The 15,162-nt window shown below is 41.7% G+C and overlaps 1 protein-coding gene across 1 annotated transcript; it reads left to right on the forward strand.

The window, feature by feature from the left end:
- Positions 1–9,671: 9,671 nt before the first annotated feature.
- On the forward strand, positions 9,672–14,566 carry dmrt2b (doublesex and mab-3 related transcription factor 2b). The gene is made up of 3 exons (XM_084356009.1): positions 9,672–10,598; positions 11,682–11,784; positions 13,429–14,566. The coding sequence occupies exons 1-3, from the start codon at positions 10,233–10,235 to the stop codon at positions 14,277–14,279; spliced, it is 1,320 nt and encodes a 439-aa protein (XP_084212135.1). The 5' UTR covers positions 9,672–10,232; the 3' UTR covers positions 14,280–14,566.
- Positions 14,567–15,162: the final 596 nt, after the last annotated feature.

Here is a 15,162-nt window from a genome sequence, read left to right on the forward strand (position 1 = left end):
TGGCTGCCTCCAACGCACGCATCATGATCAAACACATGAATCCGGAGAGCAGGCTCACAATTAGCATCCACTCATCCGCACAGCCTTTCTCTTCCCACTACCTGCTTTCCTGCTTGTCAAAAGCAATTTAAAGCCAATGTCAATTAATGTCTTTTAATTAGTATCTGAAGACACTTTCCGAAAAGAGTAACATCAAGGCCATCTGTTTGTGAATAACTTTGATGTTTCTGAGTGTGTTTTCGGTTATTTTAAAAGCGTGCAGAGCTGTGATTATCTTTATTAGATTTTGTGTATCTGTGTTGTTTGTGCATCCCACCAGAATAAAATGACATTAGAAGCCGTTTAATACAGCTCCCCGGTGCCAGCCGACATCCAAGAATAATCTCACATTTTGTCATAATGATGTGATTTGCATTGCAAAGCATCTGTCAGAGCCCTCTGCTGAATCTGCCAGGGACCTCGTCACCTCCACCGTAAGCAAAATCCACTGAGTTTCTGACTAACAAATAACTTATAACAAGTACTGAGGAATTCAGATGCGCCTCTTGCTATTTTGAGCAAAAGCGGAGTATATTTCTTTCAAGTTTTCGGTCCTTGTCATACATATATTTAAGTAATATTTTGAATATTTATCTCACCAGCCTCACATCTCTTGCAGGAAAAGTGCAAGGTAAGCGAGAGAAATGGGACGGTTGTTTTTATTTCTAATTAGCCAAGCTGTATTTCTGCTCGCGCTATGCACAACTGTGTTTTGTGAAAATGCTGTTTCACGGAGAGCTTATTCATCTGGAGGCTCATTACGCTACAGTAATTACACAATAGAGAGTGCTTTGCTTTGTGTCTGAAGGGATATTGCTTACTATTCATAAAACCACACCTTTGGCGAGATAGCCCAAGACAAGCTGAGAGACAAAAGAGCCAATAAACCTGTGGAAACAGATCCAATCTGATACTGGAGGAAGAGGGAGCGACTAAATTGGGAGGCTCTTGTTCTTCTGTTATTGCAGTGCGGGTATCTCATCTCTGGGAGTAAGGAGTGCCTTTGAATGCCTTTGAAGACAATGGATCAGAGGTGGCGAGATTGGAAGGTAGAGGAGTGCGGCGGGGGTACCCTTCCTCACCTGTATGGATACAGATGCTGTCTACGATGAGAAAAGGAGGGAACGGTAATGAGGAAGGGAGGGAGGTGAGCAAAGACGAAAAGAGAGAAAAAAGTGAGAAGGGGGCATCCGTAGACGGGGACGGGTATGGGATGCTCCGCGTATATGGCGCTGCTGTGTCTGCATTATTTAAAAGCTCTCATTAACCTGAGCCTGGAACAGACTAAATCAATAGTCAACGCAGAGACACAAAGCATTTCAGGGCGCACCACCGCTCCCTGCGCAGACTTCAGGATCACGGTTAGATATCAGTGCAAAGGGGGGTTAAATTCATTCAGGAGAGATAAAAAAACTGCTGTGCGTAGGTCAGGGATTACCTGTCTTGCATCGATTTGGCCTGAAACCAGACGTGTTAAATAGAACATTGATCAGGGTCTGGGAGTTTGTGTGATACGGCACGTCCCCTGATCATTGATGGTCCACAGGGAGCTTTGTTTGTGTTCGGAAAGTCACCTTAGAGAAGAACTCTGCTCTGTGGGTGAGCGGCAAATGCAGTTTTAGTTCCAATTTGAAGGATTTAGTGGCACCTAGTGTTGAGGTTATATATTGCAAACCAGCTGAATACCCCTCACCTGACCTTCTCCTACGGTGCCTGATAAAAACAAAAAATTATACTCCATTTATGCCAATGAATCCCCCTGAATCCTTCACACTGTACATTTAAACCTAGAATGCAAGAAAGAAAGAAAGAAAGAAAGAAAGAAAGAAAGAAGGAAATAGAAGATTAAATGTGAAATCAGGACGTAAGAAAAAAGGACAGGGTGGTCTTACGGGCAGAAGGAGATGTTGAAGCCAACAGCACAGAGTGTCGGCTCAAATGGACCGTAAGGGGGCAACTTCTGGCTCCTGGAGGATTTTCTTCAGGTCATCAAGCATCACATCATGGAGACTCATGTAGCTATGGCCACAGAAACCACAGACCCACCCAGATACACAGATGCAGTCCAAACCTCGCTCTGTTCTTTCCTCATGACTCACTCTAAACCCAACGCCTAGTCTTCATCTGGTCTCCTCCCAACCTCTCTTTCTCTTCTATTTTCTGTTTGCCTAGAAAACCCCTAAACAAACCGAAGCATTCCCATTACCGTGACTGCACTGACTGCCTGCATTAACATTAACACAAAAGAGCTTATCATTAATGGAAAACCATGCAGAGGCCTATTTTTACTCACATCAAATCTTTATCACATTGTTTAAAAATCTGAATATCTCTGACCTGATATACTTTCTGTGGCGCTGTCTGCTTGAATCTGGCTGTTCCCCACACTTTAAAAAAAATGTTAAAAGATAAATCAGACAGGTACACCCTGTGCCTTAGATAAAGCATCATCTCTTCACTGTCCCTTCACCAGCTCTGATCTTGCACTGCCTTTCAACTGAGATGCCCAGACATCACAGATTTAGATTGCTTTGAATTTTTTTTTCTTCCCAAAACTAAAACTCCCATTGACTCTGTAAGTAAAGTCCCCCAAACAAATGCATTGGATTGATTGATGCAAAAGTTAAATGTGCAAGAGGCAAGAGGAGGATTTAGTGAATTAACTAGTGGAACTTCAAGCACTGAACTCTATGAAGTCTACTCTACTTGTTATGCTTATGGTAGCATCAAACCATAAACAGAGACAATTGTGAAGAAACACTGGAAGAATAAGGAAGACAGTGCAGTTGCCGACTGCGTTTTTTAAAACCTCTCGATATTTCGATATAGACCTCAGGATAATTAACAGCCATGTTTGTTGCGACAAATGTTAATGTTTATGTTTATTTTTGACAAGAAGTGTTGGAAAAAAATGCTGTGACCGTGCCTCTTGGATGCCCCTATGGTAGATACAACATCACAGAGAGCCCTCTAGGGTGAACTTTCAGTGGACAAAACATGATTGACGTGTGTATCTTTGTGAAATGAATGGTTAAATAATTAATAGTTCCTATGTCTTATATTACAGAGTGGCAGTAGTTAAGATCACATAATCATTTTTTTTTTAAATCTCAACCAGGGTTTGTAACTATTTCCCTATAAATGTATAATGACTTTCTGTGCGCTGGTGACACAGTACTTATAGATGGTGCCCTTTATATTTTAAGTATTTTAATGCAAAACATGATCTTTTCCTAATCCCAACCAAGTGGGTTTTGTGCCTAAACCAGACTAGACCACAAGCACTGCATTGTCACAATATACATTTGAAAATTACATCTAACTGAAGCCTACAGAAATGTAAAGTCACAAAATACAGAAATGTAAATTTCAACATATCCGTGGTTGGCAAGACCATACATTGCCAACATTTATTCTGGCGATTGGATTGTAGGAGAAGGAGAAGAAGGAAAATAACAACACCAAGAATATTTAATACAACACATAATGAGTACTGATACTGTCAAAAAGCATCAGCGGTGCTCAAAAGGCTTTGGAAATGTCCGATGGTGATATTCGGTCTCACTGAGGTATCATGGTCTACCTTCAAAATATGGTTGATTTCTTTAAAAGGAAATGAAAAACCACAGATATTCCCTCAGTATTACTCAGGTTAGATATTCTGCAGCTCTGAGGCCTGAAGCATGGAATACATCCTCTTCATTTGCTGCCAAAGTTTAATACTTTTTCCAAAACCTAACTGGAATGAGTTAAAGCTAAAGTGATTTCAAGGTATCAGCAGAGACGCCTCACTCCGGTTCATGTCCTCAGACTGTTTGTGTTGTTGTATACAGCAACACTTTTAATGCTCTGCACAGCATATTAAAAAGATTCCCAAAAAAGAAGCTGATTGTGTCTCATATGACGGGGTTAGAAGTGCATTTATTTCAGCACACGTTCCGTCTTAACAGGCTTGACAAACTCAAATGCTCTCTAGGGTGCAGGTTAAACCTCCCTTGAAAAAGCTGTCAGCTTAATGGCCCCTGCCATACGCTGATAACTGCCAAGGTGTCTCCTGCTCTTTGGAAGTAGGTGGATAAAGGTGCTAAAGCCTTTGTGTAAAGACGCTGTGAAACATAGCCCAGTGTCTTTTTTATTTCTCTCTTTGAAGTGAATTGACATTCAGCTCAGGGTTTTGTTTGAAAACGCACCCTGCCTCCCAGCTACTCTGTTCTCCTTCTCTAAACTTCAGCACATTATATAAAGTTTGAGCAGGGCTCTTGTCCTTGAGTGTAACTTACAGGTTGTTTGTGTTTTGTTTGAGTTCCCTCACGAGTCAATCGAGGGCGTCAGTCATGGAGGGAGAGGCAGATGGAGGAGGACACGCTGGCAGGTTGAATGGTGGGAGCGGAGGAGTCTGTCAAACTCCATCTCTGCTATGAAAATGGGAGTGGATGGGCTCAACTCTCAGTACAACCGCAGGATGTAGACGAAGAGAGTGCAGGGAAGAGGTGGAGGTGTGACGGGAATGGCAGAGCGCCATGTCACTGCTGATGACAGTCAATTTGTCTGTGAGTCGAGGGGCTTTGAGAGATGCACTCCATAGCAGGCAGCTGTGCTGATGGTATTAATGAGGGGGGTACTTACCTGGTTTCCATGGACACACTGTACAACATGCATATCCGACCGATTATGTATCGAGCAACAGAAGCCATTCACCATCTGTAGACTGTCCTCAACCAAAAATTGAGAGCATTTGTGCTCTGCTTTAAACACCTTAACACTCTGAACCCAAAGCAGTTTCTGGGCGTTTTTTTCATTTTTAGTCCCTGTTGGCTCTTTTTTATGACAATATACGCATGCTGCACCTCTATGGAAACAGCATAATCATGGCTAGAGCAGAAAATTCATAAAATGTCTTGTGCAAACAGTTATAACTCCACAAATTACAAAAGGAAAAGAATGCAAGTTGAATTTCTGTGATCGTTTATTTAAACAAAAAAGTAATCCATGTTCACACCAATATTGGGGGAAAAAAATGGAGGGCTCCAAATGTTATATATAGTAAACTATTTGTTCACTTTTTCAACCTCTTCTCTTTGTGCAAACAGCCTGGAGTTTACTCCAAGTGTCACTGATTTTTTTCATGTGATCTTTGCTCACATCCTCATCACTCAAAGCGTCTCAGTTGAGTAGAGGAGCGCAGAATTTAATGATTTAAACAAAATGGAATTAGTGGAATCAATGTAGTTTGGGGGAAATTTTAAATGAGACAAGTTTGTGTGTGAGAAGATTTTTATAGTACTTTTTTTTTGTCCTGTCATAACTTTATTTGACAGGACAGCTTTGAGAGTGACAGGAAATGGGATGAGAGAAATAGGCAAAGGGCCAGAGATCAGCTTTAAACCTGGAGCTGCTGCAGCAATGACACAGCCTCTGGACCTGGGATGCATTCACTGCCAACTGAGCTACCCTAATATTTTAAAAACATAAATGATCAAACATAAGGATTTTGCAGTAATTGCGTAAAAACTTTGTGATTGCAATGTTTGGGCGACTCTTTTTTATTGTCCTAGATATAATAATGAGTTTGTTATTTTCTTTTTTGCAAAATAAGTCCAAATCCTCTAATGTGCAGCTTTTAAATATTTAATTTAATATTTAATATTATAATATTTAATTTTACAGTGCACTCTGCAGAAATGCAGACTGTGCACTGTACTTCATCTCCTACTTGGTGAATTGTGCAATAGCCAGAAAAACTCCACAGCTTGCAATATGATTTTTTCGTGATTATTATATTATTGATCAGATGCAAACCATATGTCCATGTGTCCTTTTCTTTTCATTTTTTGCGAGGACATTCTGGATGTGGTGGGAAGGGCCTTTGGTTATTACCAGTTCCCCTGGGGGCTGAGCTCCCTGGGGAAAGCGTCCTTTGATGTGGCCGTTCTCGCTTCCTTTGAGTGCATCCTTTGATACAGATGAGGTCACCATGGCTGCTCTTCACCTGACAGGGAGGAGTTTCAGTCTATGTACTGCAAAATGACAACACGCATTGTTCTCCTGCATCTGGCTGGTAAAATACATATTCCATTCACATTAATTCAGATGTTTGAAGATAGTCTAGATGTTATTATACCACTGCTAACATCACAAATATTAGATAACTACTTTACTACTCACCTTTAATACCTTGTTCTCCTGTCAGCAGCATCTCTGGCAGACCTCCAGATTGCGCCGCAAGATGATAGCAAAAGTACGAAGTATCAAATCATCCCAATATACACAGATACACTGGTTGTTTGTTAGTTTGAGAAGACTTTGGTGATTATATTTTTGGGCTCAGCTGGCTCTGGTTCCTACTTACATCTTTGATCAGGTCGTTTAACCCTTTATGAGCTGACAACATCCTTAGATAGTGCACTAGCAGTGCACTTCTGGCCTTGGCTAAGTCGTGGATCAAGATCTAAGTGACTTGGCCTTTGCCATCTGAGCCCCAGAATGTGAGATGCTCCTGTGAAAATGATAATGCAGCCAGTTGTCCCTTTTCCCCCCCTAACCCGAGCTCAGGTCCTCTACCAGAGGCCTGGGAGCTTGAGGGTTCTGCCCAGTATCTTAGCTGTTCTCAGGACTGCATTCTTCTGGACAGAGACCTTGGATGTTGTTCCTGGAATCTGCTGGAGCCACTCTCCCAGTTTCGGGGTCACAGTCCCAAGTGCTCCTATGCCACAGGGACCACTGTTGCCTTGACTCTGCACATCTTCACCAGCTCTTCTTTCAGCCCTTGGTATTTATCGAGCTAATTGTGTTCCTTCTTCCAGATGTTGCTGTCGCTTGGGACTGCTACATCCTGAACCATAGCCTGATGTTCCCCACAACTATGTCTGGTTGGTTATCCATCACCATTTTGTCGCTTTGTATCTGGAAGTCCCACAGGACTGGCTTGGCTTGGCTTGATAATTCTCCACTACTTTCTGAGGTGTCTCCCATTTTGACCTAGGGGCTTGCAGCCCATATTCACAGATGAACAGATGTTCCCTGTACTCTTGGTAATGGTGCTCTTGCCAGCATCTTACAACCTGCTGTTATGTGCTGGATTGTCTCAGGGGCATCTTTGCACAGCATGCATCTGGGGTCCTGCCTGGTGGACCCTGGCCTCAATCGATTTTGTGCTGAGCCTGTTCCTGTTCCTGTGCTGCCATGATCAGTGCCTCTCTCCTCCTTTGTCCAGCTCATTATGCCAGCGGGGTATCTGATGACCAGGAGGGCGTAGGTGTTTACTGCTCGGAAGATGTTCTTACCAATTATTCACTTGCCTATGTAGGTATTTGACTGTTGTTTCTGGACCCCACTGTACTTGTAGCTGTCTACATCTGCTATGTTGCCTTCTGGTAGGTCCTATGAAACAACTGTAGGCTGCCTCTTACTGAATGGGTTATCTTTTCTAAAGGAACACATATATTCCCCTCATTAATCCACTGGGTGATATAAGGGGAAGCTGTTCATATTTGTTGTAAATTTACACATGTAAACAATATTGAAAGACCATGGTCCTGACCTACACATATATCTGTTTTTTAATTTTTATTATGCAGGTATTATTAATTTTATGGATAAGCTCGCAGTGACTAGGCCTCACAATAACAGAATCTGAACAGGGATTTGTGGGAAACGATTTTTTAAATATTTTTTCAAAATTATTCAGCACATTTTGCATTCAGATCAAAATGCGCTGAATCATTTCTGAATGTAAAATCACAACTACAATGGCACTCAGTAGAGCGCACAGCTCTGCCAAGGTTCAGCATACCCCTTTAATTCAATCAAGCCTACTCCTATATCAAATAAAACATGTTTATTTTATTAGAGACGTCACTCACTTAAACATGCCAGATTTTTCCTTCAGGATCCACTCATCATTATCTGAGAAATAATAATATTAAAACAATGAAATAAAAAAGAGAGAAAGACAGACAGAAAAAAAAAACAGCCACAATAGAAAAAGAGAAGAAAACATTCCTGGATCCATCCCTCCATCTGGATCTGCACCAAAAGTGAATCTATCAAATCTATCTGTTCTATATCCTCCATACAAGTGTTGTGGGAATCTGTTCAGTAGTTTTTGTGTAATCCTGCTGACAAACCAGCCAACAAATGGCCGACAAAGGTGAACGCTGAACTTCCTCATCGGAGGTAAACACATCTCATTAAATTTCAGGCTTTTTAAAAGAATGTCTCGTGTAGATACAATACATTGTGCAGAAATGTAAATACATTTTAGCTGTTTTAATACAGTTTTATACATGATGAGTTAAGGATTGTGAGCCTGAAGCATGGGGCGGAAATACAGACAATTAGCTATCATGAGCTGAACTTGTGGGAGGTACAGTATAGTGGAGAACCACCTGAGTTAGTCCTGCCAGAATCTACAGTGCTGACCTGAGGTGTCCTCGGGAGGAGAACAAGACGATGGGCTTTTTGGTTGCTTAGTGTTGCATCACATTGTGAAAAAAATATGGATATGAAATAACCTGGAAATGGGACAAATGAGTTTGAGCCCTCCTGAAAGAACTACCCTGGGTGTGATTACAAAGTTGAACCAGTAGGGAGCACACTTTTCATACCCATCTCAGTGCGTCCATGGCGCAGCTTTTTCCTGGTGATGGGTCAAGGAAACAGCTCTTTTTTATACAGGACACTACAGTGCACTGCATTAGCATTAAGTGTACGCTACTGAGGAGTTGAGTGCAGCAAACCTCCACTGAATCGCACTGAATGCATAATCCACTCTACACATGACAATCCAAGGGCAAGTCCAGTCTGTATTAATAATACACATAATTAGCTTCAGTAGCAGTTACTACCATTTTTGAGTCACATAATAAATCACATGACAGCATTATTTATGTATTCATTTATTTTTCTAAAAAAAAAAAGCGAGAATCAGAATAAGTCACTCTTGGTAAACCGGTGCCAAAAACACTTATCTAAACAAGCCTGACTAAGTGGGAGTATTTATGTATTTCAATGGTTTTGATTATTCTGTTTCAGGCCCTGGAATGGTGACACTGGAAATATGGAGAGAGCCATTAAATCATTGAATTATTTAACAGTAGTATGAATAAATGAGCGTGAAGATTACTCCGAGGTAATATAAAAATGTGATTCTTCCTCCCCGTCTCTGACTCCCCCATTTCCCCCCGAGCGCGCTCTCCGCGCCTGCGTAATTAGTCCAGACTGTATCAATCTGGTAAAACACATATGCGCCCTCACGCACATAACCTAATGTATGCTTTAAAGTTAGCCTAGTTAGCTCGTCTGGTCGCTCTGTGTATGTAATCATATTAATGTAATAATGATTGATTCTATAGCCTTGTTAAAGTTTGTAAATTGTTGAATTTCGAGTCATTTAATAAAATGCTTCTGACTTTTTTCCCATAAATGTTCCCCGCCTGGAGTCATTTGGAGATGTGGGTCTGGCAAGATTCAGATCTCCGTTGAAAGATGAGAACAGCTCCCAAGGTGGGCAGGACAGGGCAGGTATGGCAGTTTATAGGGAGAGGGGAGTTGCTTTTGCTGCAAACGGGTTTCCCCCCCAAATCTGCGCTTTACGGGTCCCGCGCCAGGAGTTCGGCATTGTGGCCCGGTCTGCTATCCGCGTGTTCTTGGAAACAGCGTCAGAGAGCAGCTGAGAGAGGCTTAACATTTCAAACGTCTGGCGGTAGGCTGCGAAGTTTCCACCCTGACAACACCGTCATGCAGCAGCGGCTGCGGGCTGAAGCAGGCTGAAGGAGTCAGTTTGGTGTAAAGTTGTGGCGCGCGGCCTTTCCAAACCCGGAGTCACACTCTTAATGCGTCGTTTTAGTTTCTGTGTGATGGACGTTGATTTATTTCATTTAGGAGAGTCTGTCAGTCAATGCGTGTTGTGTTACAGGTGCAGCAGTGTTGGAATCAAACCTTGTTTTTCTGTGTTTCAAATGCATGCGTAAAACACAACCACCGCTGTTCTTTATCAGCTCTCCTTATTTCTTTTTTAATAAGAACTTTTAGCAGACAATAAAATACGTGTTAGAGTAACTCTACTTTAAAACATAACCACCGCAATCACGTCTAATTTGTTGTATTTTGAGTTAATATCCTCTAATCTTCTGCGTAAAAGTAAAACAGTGCATCACGGATTAAAAGTGGGATTCCGGTGGTTTTAGTCATAGATGTCCTCTCAGCTGGAAGGAGGCCTGCAGCTGGAGACCGCAGCAAAACTTGATGTACTCAAATCGGAGAAAGTCGTTGACGTGACAGGTCCTGACGGATGCGCCGGGCAGCGCGGCTGCCGCGGGGACGGAGGAGGGAATAAAGCGTCCCTGCCTCCAGAGCGCCATCAGCAGCAGAAACCACGCAAGATGACCCGGAGCCCCAAATGTGCCCGCTGTCGGAACCACGGCGTCGTCTCGTGTTTGAAAGGCCACAAACGCTTCTGCCGCTGGAGGGACTGTCGCTGTGCCTGCTGCCTGCTGGTGGTGGAGCGGCAGCGCGTCATGGCAGCGCAGGTCGCACTGAGGCGGCAGCAAGCTGCGGAGGTGAGGAGGGAGGAAGGGCAGGTCAGTGATAGAGAACAGATGGAGAATAAAGAGATTAATAAACCATGGCGTTCAGAGGTGATTATAAGGAAATAAATCAGCGTTAACAGACAAACAACAGGGTAATCAGAACATGTGGTATGTGAGTATAGAGGGGAAGTAAACTAACGAGAAAATGTTTTAAAAAATATTTAAAGTGTAATTGCTAATACATGATGGGACAGTGTAGGTCAGATTTAAACGCTTTTTAAAATTTAATATCACATGATCTTTTTTTGACATTAAACATTTTACAAAAGTTGAAAAGCTTTTGTTGTAAATTAATGCAACATAATTAAAATTGACTTGACTTAATAATAAAGTTGGAAATCTCAAATTGCACAATTATTACTATATTTTCTTGTGTGTGACAGAAGTCTGCCCTTCTCGTGGCCTGTGGCAGCAAAGTCTTACCTGAAGCACAGATTGTTTTTCAGCATTTATTCCAAACAGAAACATCTTTTTCTTTACTTTATTATATTTGTGTGTGTACCCAAAGTTTGGTCACACAAAGACACACAAATAAAAAGATTCACAAATATTATCAGTTTGTAGAACTTTAAAAACCCCTCAGAGGAAGACTGTCTCTCATTTTAGTTTATTTTTCAGGTTTTTTCCAGTTGTTAGATTTAATGTAACAGAAATCTACAGTCTGTCTGTCAAAGTCTGTAAATTATAGCATGTTATTGTTACATTGTCACATTGTGACTACATATCTCTGATTGTATCATGTAAATAAATATTGTTTATTGAATACATTTTATTAAAAATGTGAAAATATAATAATATACAAACTGCAAGAGCAAGTATAGAATAGAACAAGACATTTAAGCGTTCTACAAAATGACTCATTCCTCTGATGTTACCACAATAAAAAGCTAAGCATGTCTCTTTTTCTATCTTAGGATCACAAAGAGCTCTGCCTCCCTCCTACATAATGTTAAATTAACATAAATTATTTCCCTTTAATTACCCTCGGGGCATGGTCTCACTATAATATGAGTATGTCCAAATGTCTAATTCCTGTTCCCATGTTTCTCCCAGGGCAAGAGGGGGGTCAGGTGTGCAGCTCCGTTGCGGAGGACGGCGTATCAGCGTTACAGCAGAGCAGCCGAGCCGAGCATCCTGGCTAAGAGCATCCTGCAGGGTATAGTTTAATTAACATCCTCTCTCTCATTAACACTCTTATCTCTCCAAGATTGTGATAGAAAGTGCAGATATCTCTCCAGTAAATGAGATGAAATCCAGAAAGTCAGCGTTAACATGTTGCTGTCAATGCAGTGAGGTCCTCTCAATTCATGCAAGATCACAAATCGATACACGTGATTCGTCTTCTGTTAGTGGAGGAAATGATTCTCTGCCTGCTGTCAAACTGAATACTTTTAAACTGCTCAATGTGCGAAAAACAAAGTTCAGTAAATCAAAAGTAACTAGAGCTGCTATGATTAATCAATAAGTCGTCATCTGGTATATTGATTGCCAGCTATTTTGATAATCAGTTACTCAGTTTGAGTCGTTTCTGCAAGACGAAAAGTTAAAATTCTCTGATTTCAGCTTCAGCTTCTTTTACTCCTCTGTGAAAGTAAATTAAATATCATTGGGTTGTGGAAAATACATTTTAGGACATCATCTTGGGCTTTGGGAAACACTGATTAACATTTCTCAACATTTTCTGACTTTGTAAAACTTTATTCTAGCCTCAGTTCACCCAGAAATTAATATTTAATCATTACCTACTCATCCCCATGCTGATGGAAAGTCAGCTGAAGTTTCACAGTCCACAAAAACTTTCTGGAGCTTCACAGCCAAACAGTCTTGCAGCATTCTCCTAAACAGCTGAAGTACTGTAGATGGGCACTTGTTATAAAACCTGAAGAAACAACTGAAAACATGAAAGGGCTCCATACAGCTCGTCTGGTGTAATCCAAGTCTCTGGATCCTAAATGTATTTGAAAAGACATAATTTACACTCTCTCAGTCGAGCTTGTGCACTGACGCCTTTAGCTTGGCATCTACAGTGAAGATTTTGGCTTTAAAAACTGTGAAATAACGTCTTTTCAAATCTTGAATAATGGGACTTCCAGAGACTTGGATTATGCCGGACAAACTGTACGAAGCCATTTGATTTTTATTCAGTTTTTTTTTTATTAACGTTCCCATCCACTTCAGTTGTTTAGGAGAATGCTGCAACGCTTTTTTGCCGTGAATCGCCAGAAATGTTTTGTGGACTAGGAAACCTCACCTGATTTTCCATCACCATGACGGTGAGAAGATAATGACTGAATTTTCATTTTGGGGTGAATTTAACCTTCAAGACTGATTATAACCTTAGCCAAAAACCAAGTCTCAACCAAAAATAAACGGTTGACCTTGAGGGAATCACCTTTTGTCCCCAAAATGTCAATAAACAGATTTAACTGTAACTGCAAATGATCAGTGAATGAAACGCCAGCGCTTCTTCTCGGATGTCATTTCACAACATTACACGCACGCAATTTATCCAAACAAACACAATCATTGTGGCTTCACTATTTCATAACAGGCCATTACTTTAATACATAGTGTGTTTTAATACCTGCTGGCCTGCAGTCAAATCCTGCAGGAGGCTTTGTCTTCTTTACAGCCCTTTCAGCCTGTCTGAGCTCTCAGTAAAGCAAAAATGACACCGTTAACCAACTGCGTAATTAGAATAATAAAGCGAGGTACTCAAACATAAACACAACAATTAATTGGTCGGAACAACTTTATTATCCGTAAATGAATTAAATACGTGGCTTTGTTCCCTATGTAGGGCTCAAACCGGTGGCGCAGCTGGAGGACGACACCTCCTGCTGGTCAAAGCAGACACAGCACGACCAGACGCACTTGACGTGTCCCTCCATCAGCGCCCGGATGAGGAAGCGGCGAGCCTTCGCAGACAAGGAGCTGGAGAACGTGATGCTGGAGCGGGAGCTGAGACAGAGAGAGCTGCCCAGCGACCTCTCCTTCTCCTCCTCTGCCCTCGTCCCCATGCTTCACCCTCCGCCCCTGCCCGTCTCCCCTAACCTCCACTGCTGTCTTCTCAACAAGGACCCCACAGCTGCAGGGGTGTCCAGTTATGTGCCTGTGTATAAATATAAGCCTCTGTATGAGTGCGACTTCCAGTTCTATCAGTTCTTTCACCTAAAGAGCAGGTCGTTTGCAGAAGGCGACTACAATGACTTCTTATGTCAAAGCTCAGAGCAAATCAGAGAGGATGAGGAGGTGCAGAACAGCTGGAGAGGCTGTGAGAGGAGAGAACGACCAGAGCTGATACCTCCACCATCACAACAACGACTCAAACATCATTGCAGCACCTTGTCAGGTCTCGACCTTGTCAAATCCCCGTCAGAACCAACAGAAATACTGGACTCAAAGGTCGTCTCAACAGTCACAGGCTCTATTTCTGGATCTGATCGGGGTATCCTGGGCGGGCCAGACGTCAGTGCACCCAGCAGGACTCTTGATCCCAGACCTCTGACAGCTAAGGGCTGGAGTGCAGACACTCCTGCCGACCAGGCAGGCGCTCATGCCGGCTCTGTCAAGAGCCCTCACGGCAGCTCAGTCAGGACTCCTGCTGTGAGGCCATTACCTTTCTCTGTGGAGGCTCTGCTGAGGGCCTGACAGGCAAATGGAGAGCGCTATAGTGCACTTTGTTTACGTGCGGACTAAGAATTGATGTTGAGTGAATAAATATAAAAAAGGCTCGGTGTATTACAGGTTTTCAAACACTTTTCTTGACGAGGGCTGGTTGCTAAGTGGCACTGGGTGAAATATTTATGAAAAGAATAATTACAGTCTTTTCTTATTTTTCATGAAAATGTATTCAGCTACCGTATATTTCGACTATAATTAAAACTATAACAATCAAACATTTATAAGTTTATTACTATATTTTCATTTTTATATCTGCTGTATATTGAACATATTTTTTAGAAAAATACAATTTAAAAATGTAATCCCTTTTTTTATAGACCTCTGTAAGAAATTCAGTGAAAATATACTCAACCACTCCATTTTGACCCTCTCACATCAATCTTATTCTTTTGTCTTTTCCTGAAGAAATATACAGAACATCCATAAAACAAAGTTGATGAAAAAGTCAAGTAGTGTTTGAACTTGTGCCCATTTCTCACTTCATGCTTTGATTTTTAAACCGAAGTGTTGATGTGGCTGGCTGATCTCAGGCACTTGTGTTGTCAAAACAGACCAGGTGCTGCTCGGAAATCTCTCTTTAATCACATGAAAACTAACGAGAAGGGAGCAACCTGGGGTGACAGTGAAGGGGCAAAACATTTCCAAAAATGTTACTGTAATGAGACAGAAAGGGTTGACGGCACAAAAGACACATGTCTCTGACATTTCTGCATCTGTCCTCTTCTTTGCTCCGAGACGTGTGTATTAATTATTTATTGTTTTTTCAAAGCTCTATCGCTCAAATTTTGTCAGCCTGCAGTCCATCATTATGATTGTATTGCCTTAAACTTACTGATCATATGGCATACTG

The sequence above is a fragment of the Pagrus pagrus genome (assembly GCF_965226575.1).
Source record: "Pagrus pagrus genome assembly, chromosome: 6".
Taxonomy (NCBI): domain Eukaryota; kingdom Metazoa; phylum Chordata; class Actinopteri; order Spariformes; family Sparidae; genus Pagrus; species Pagrus pagrus.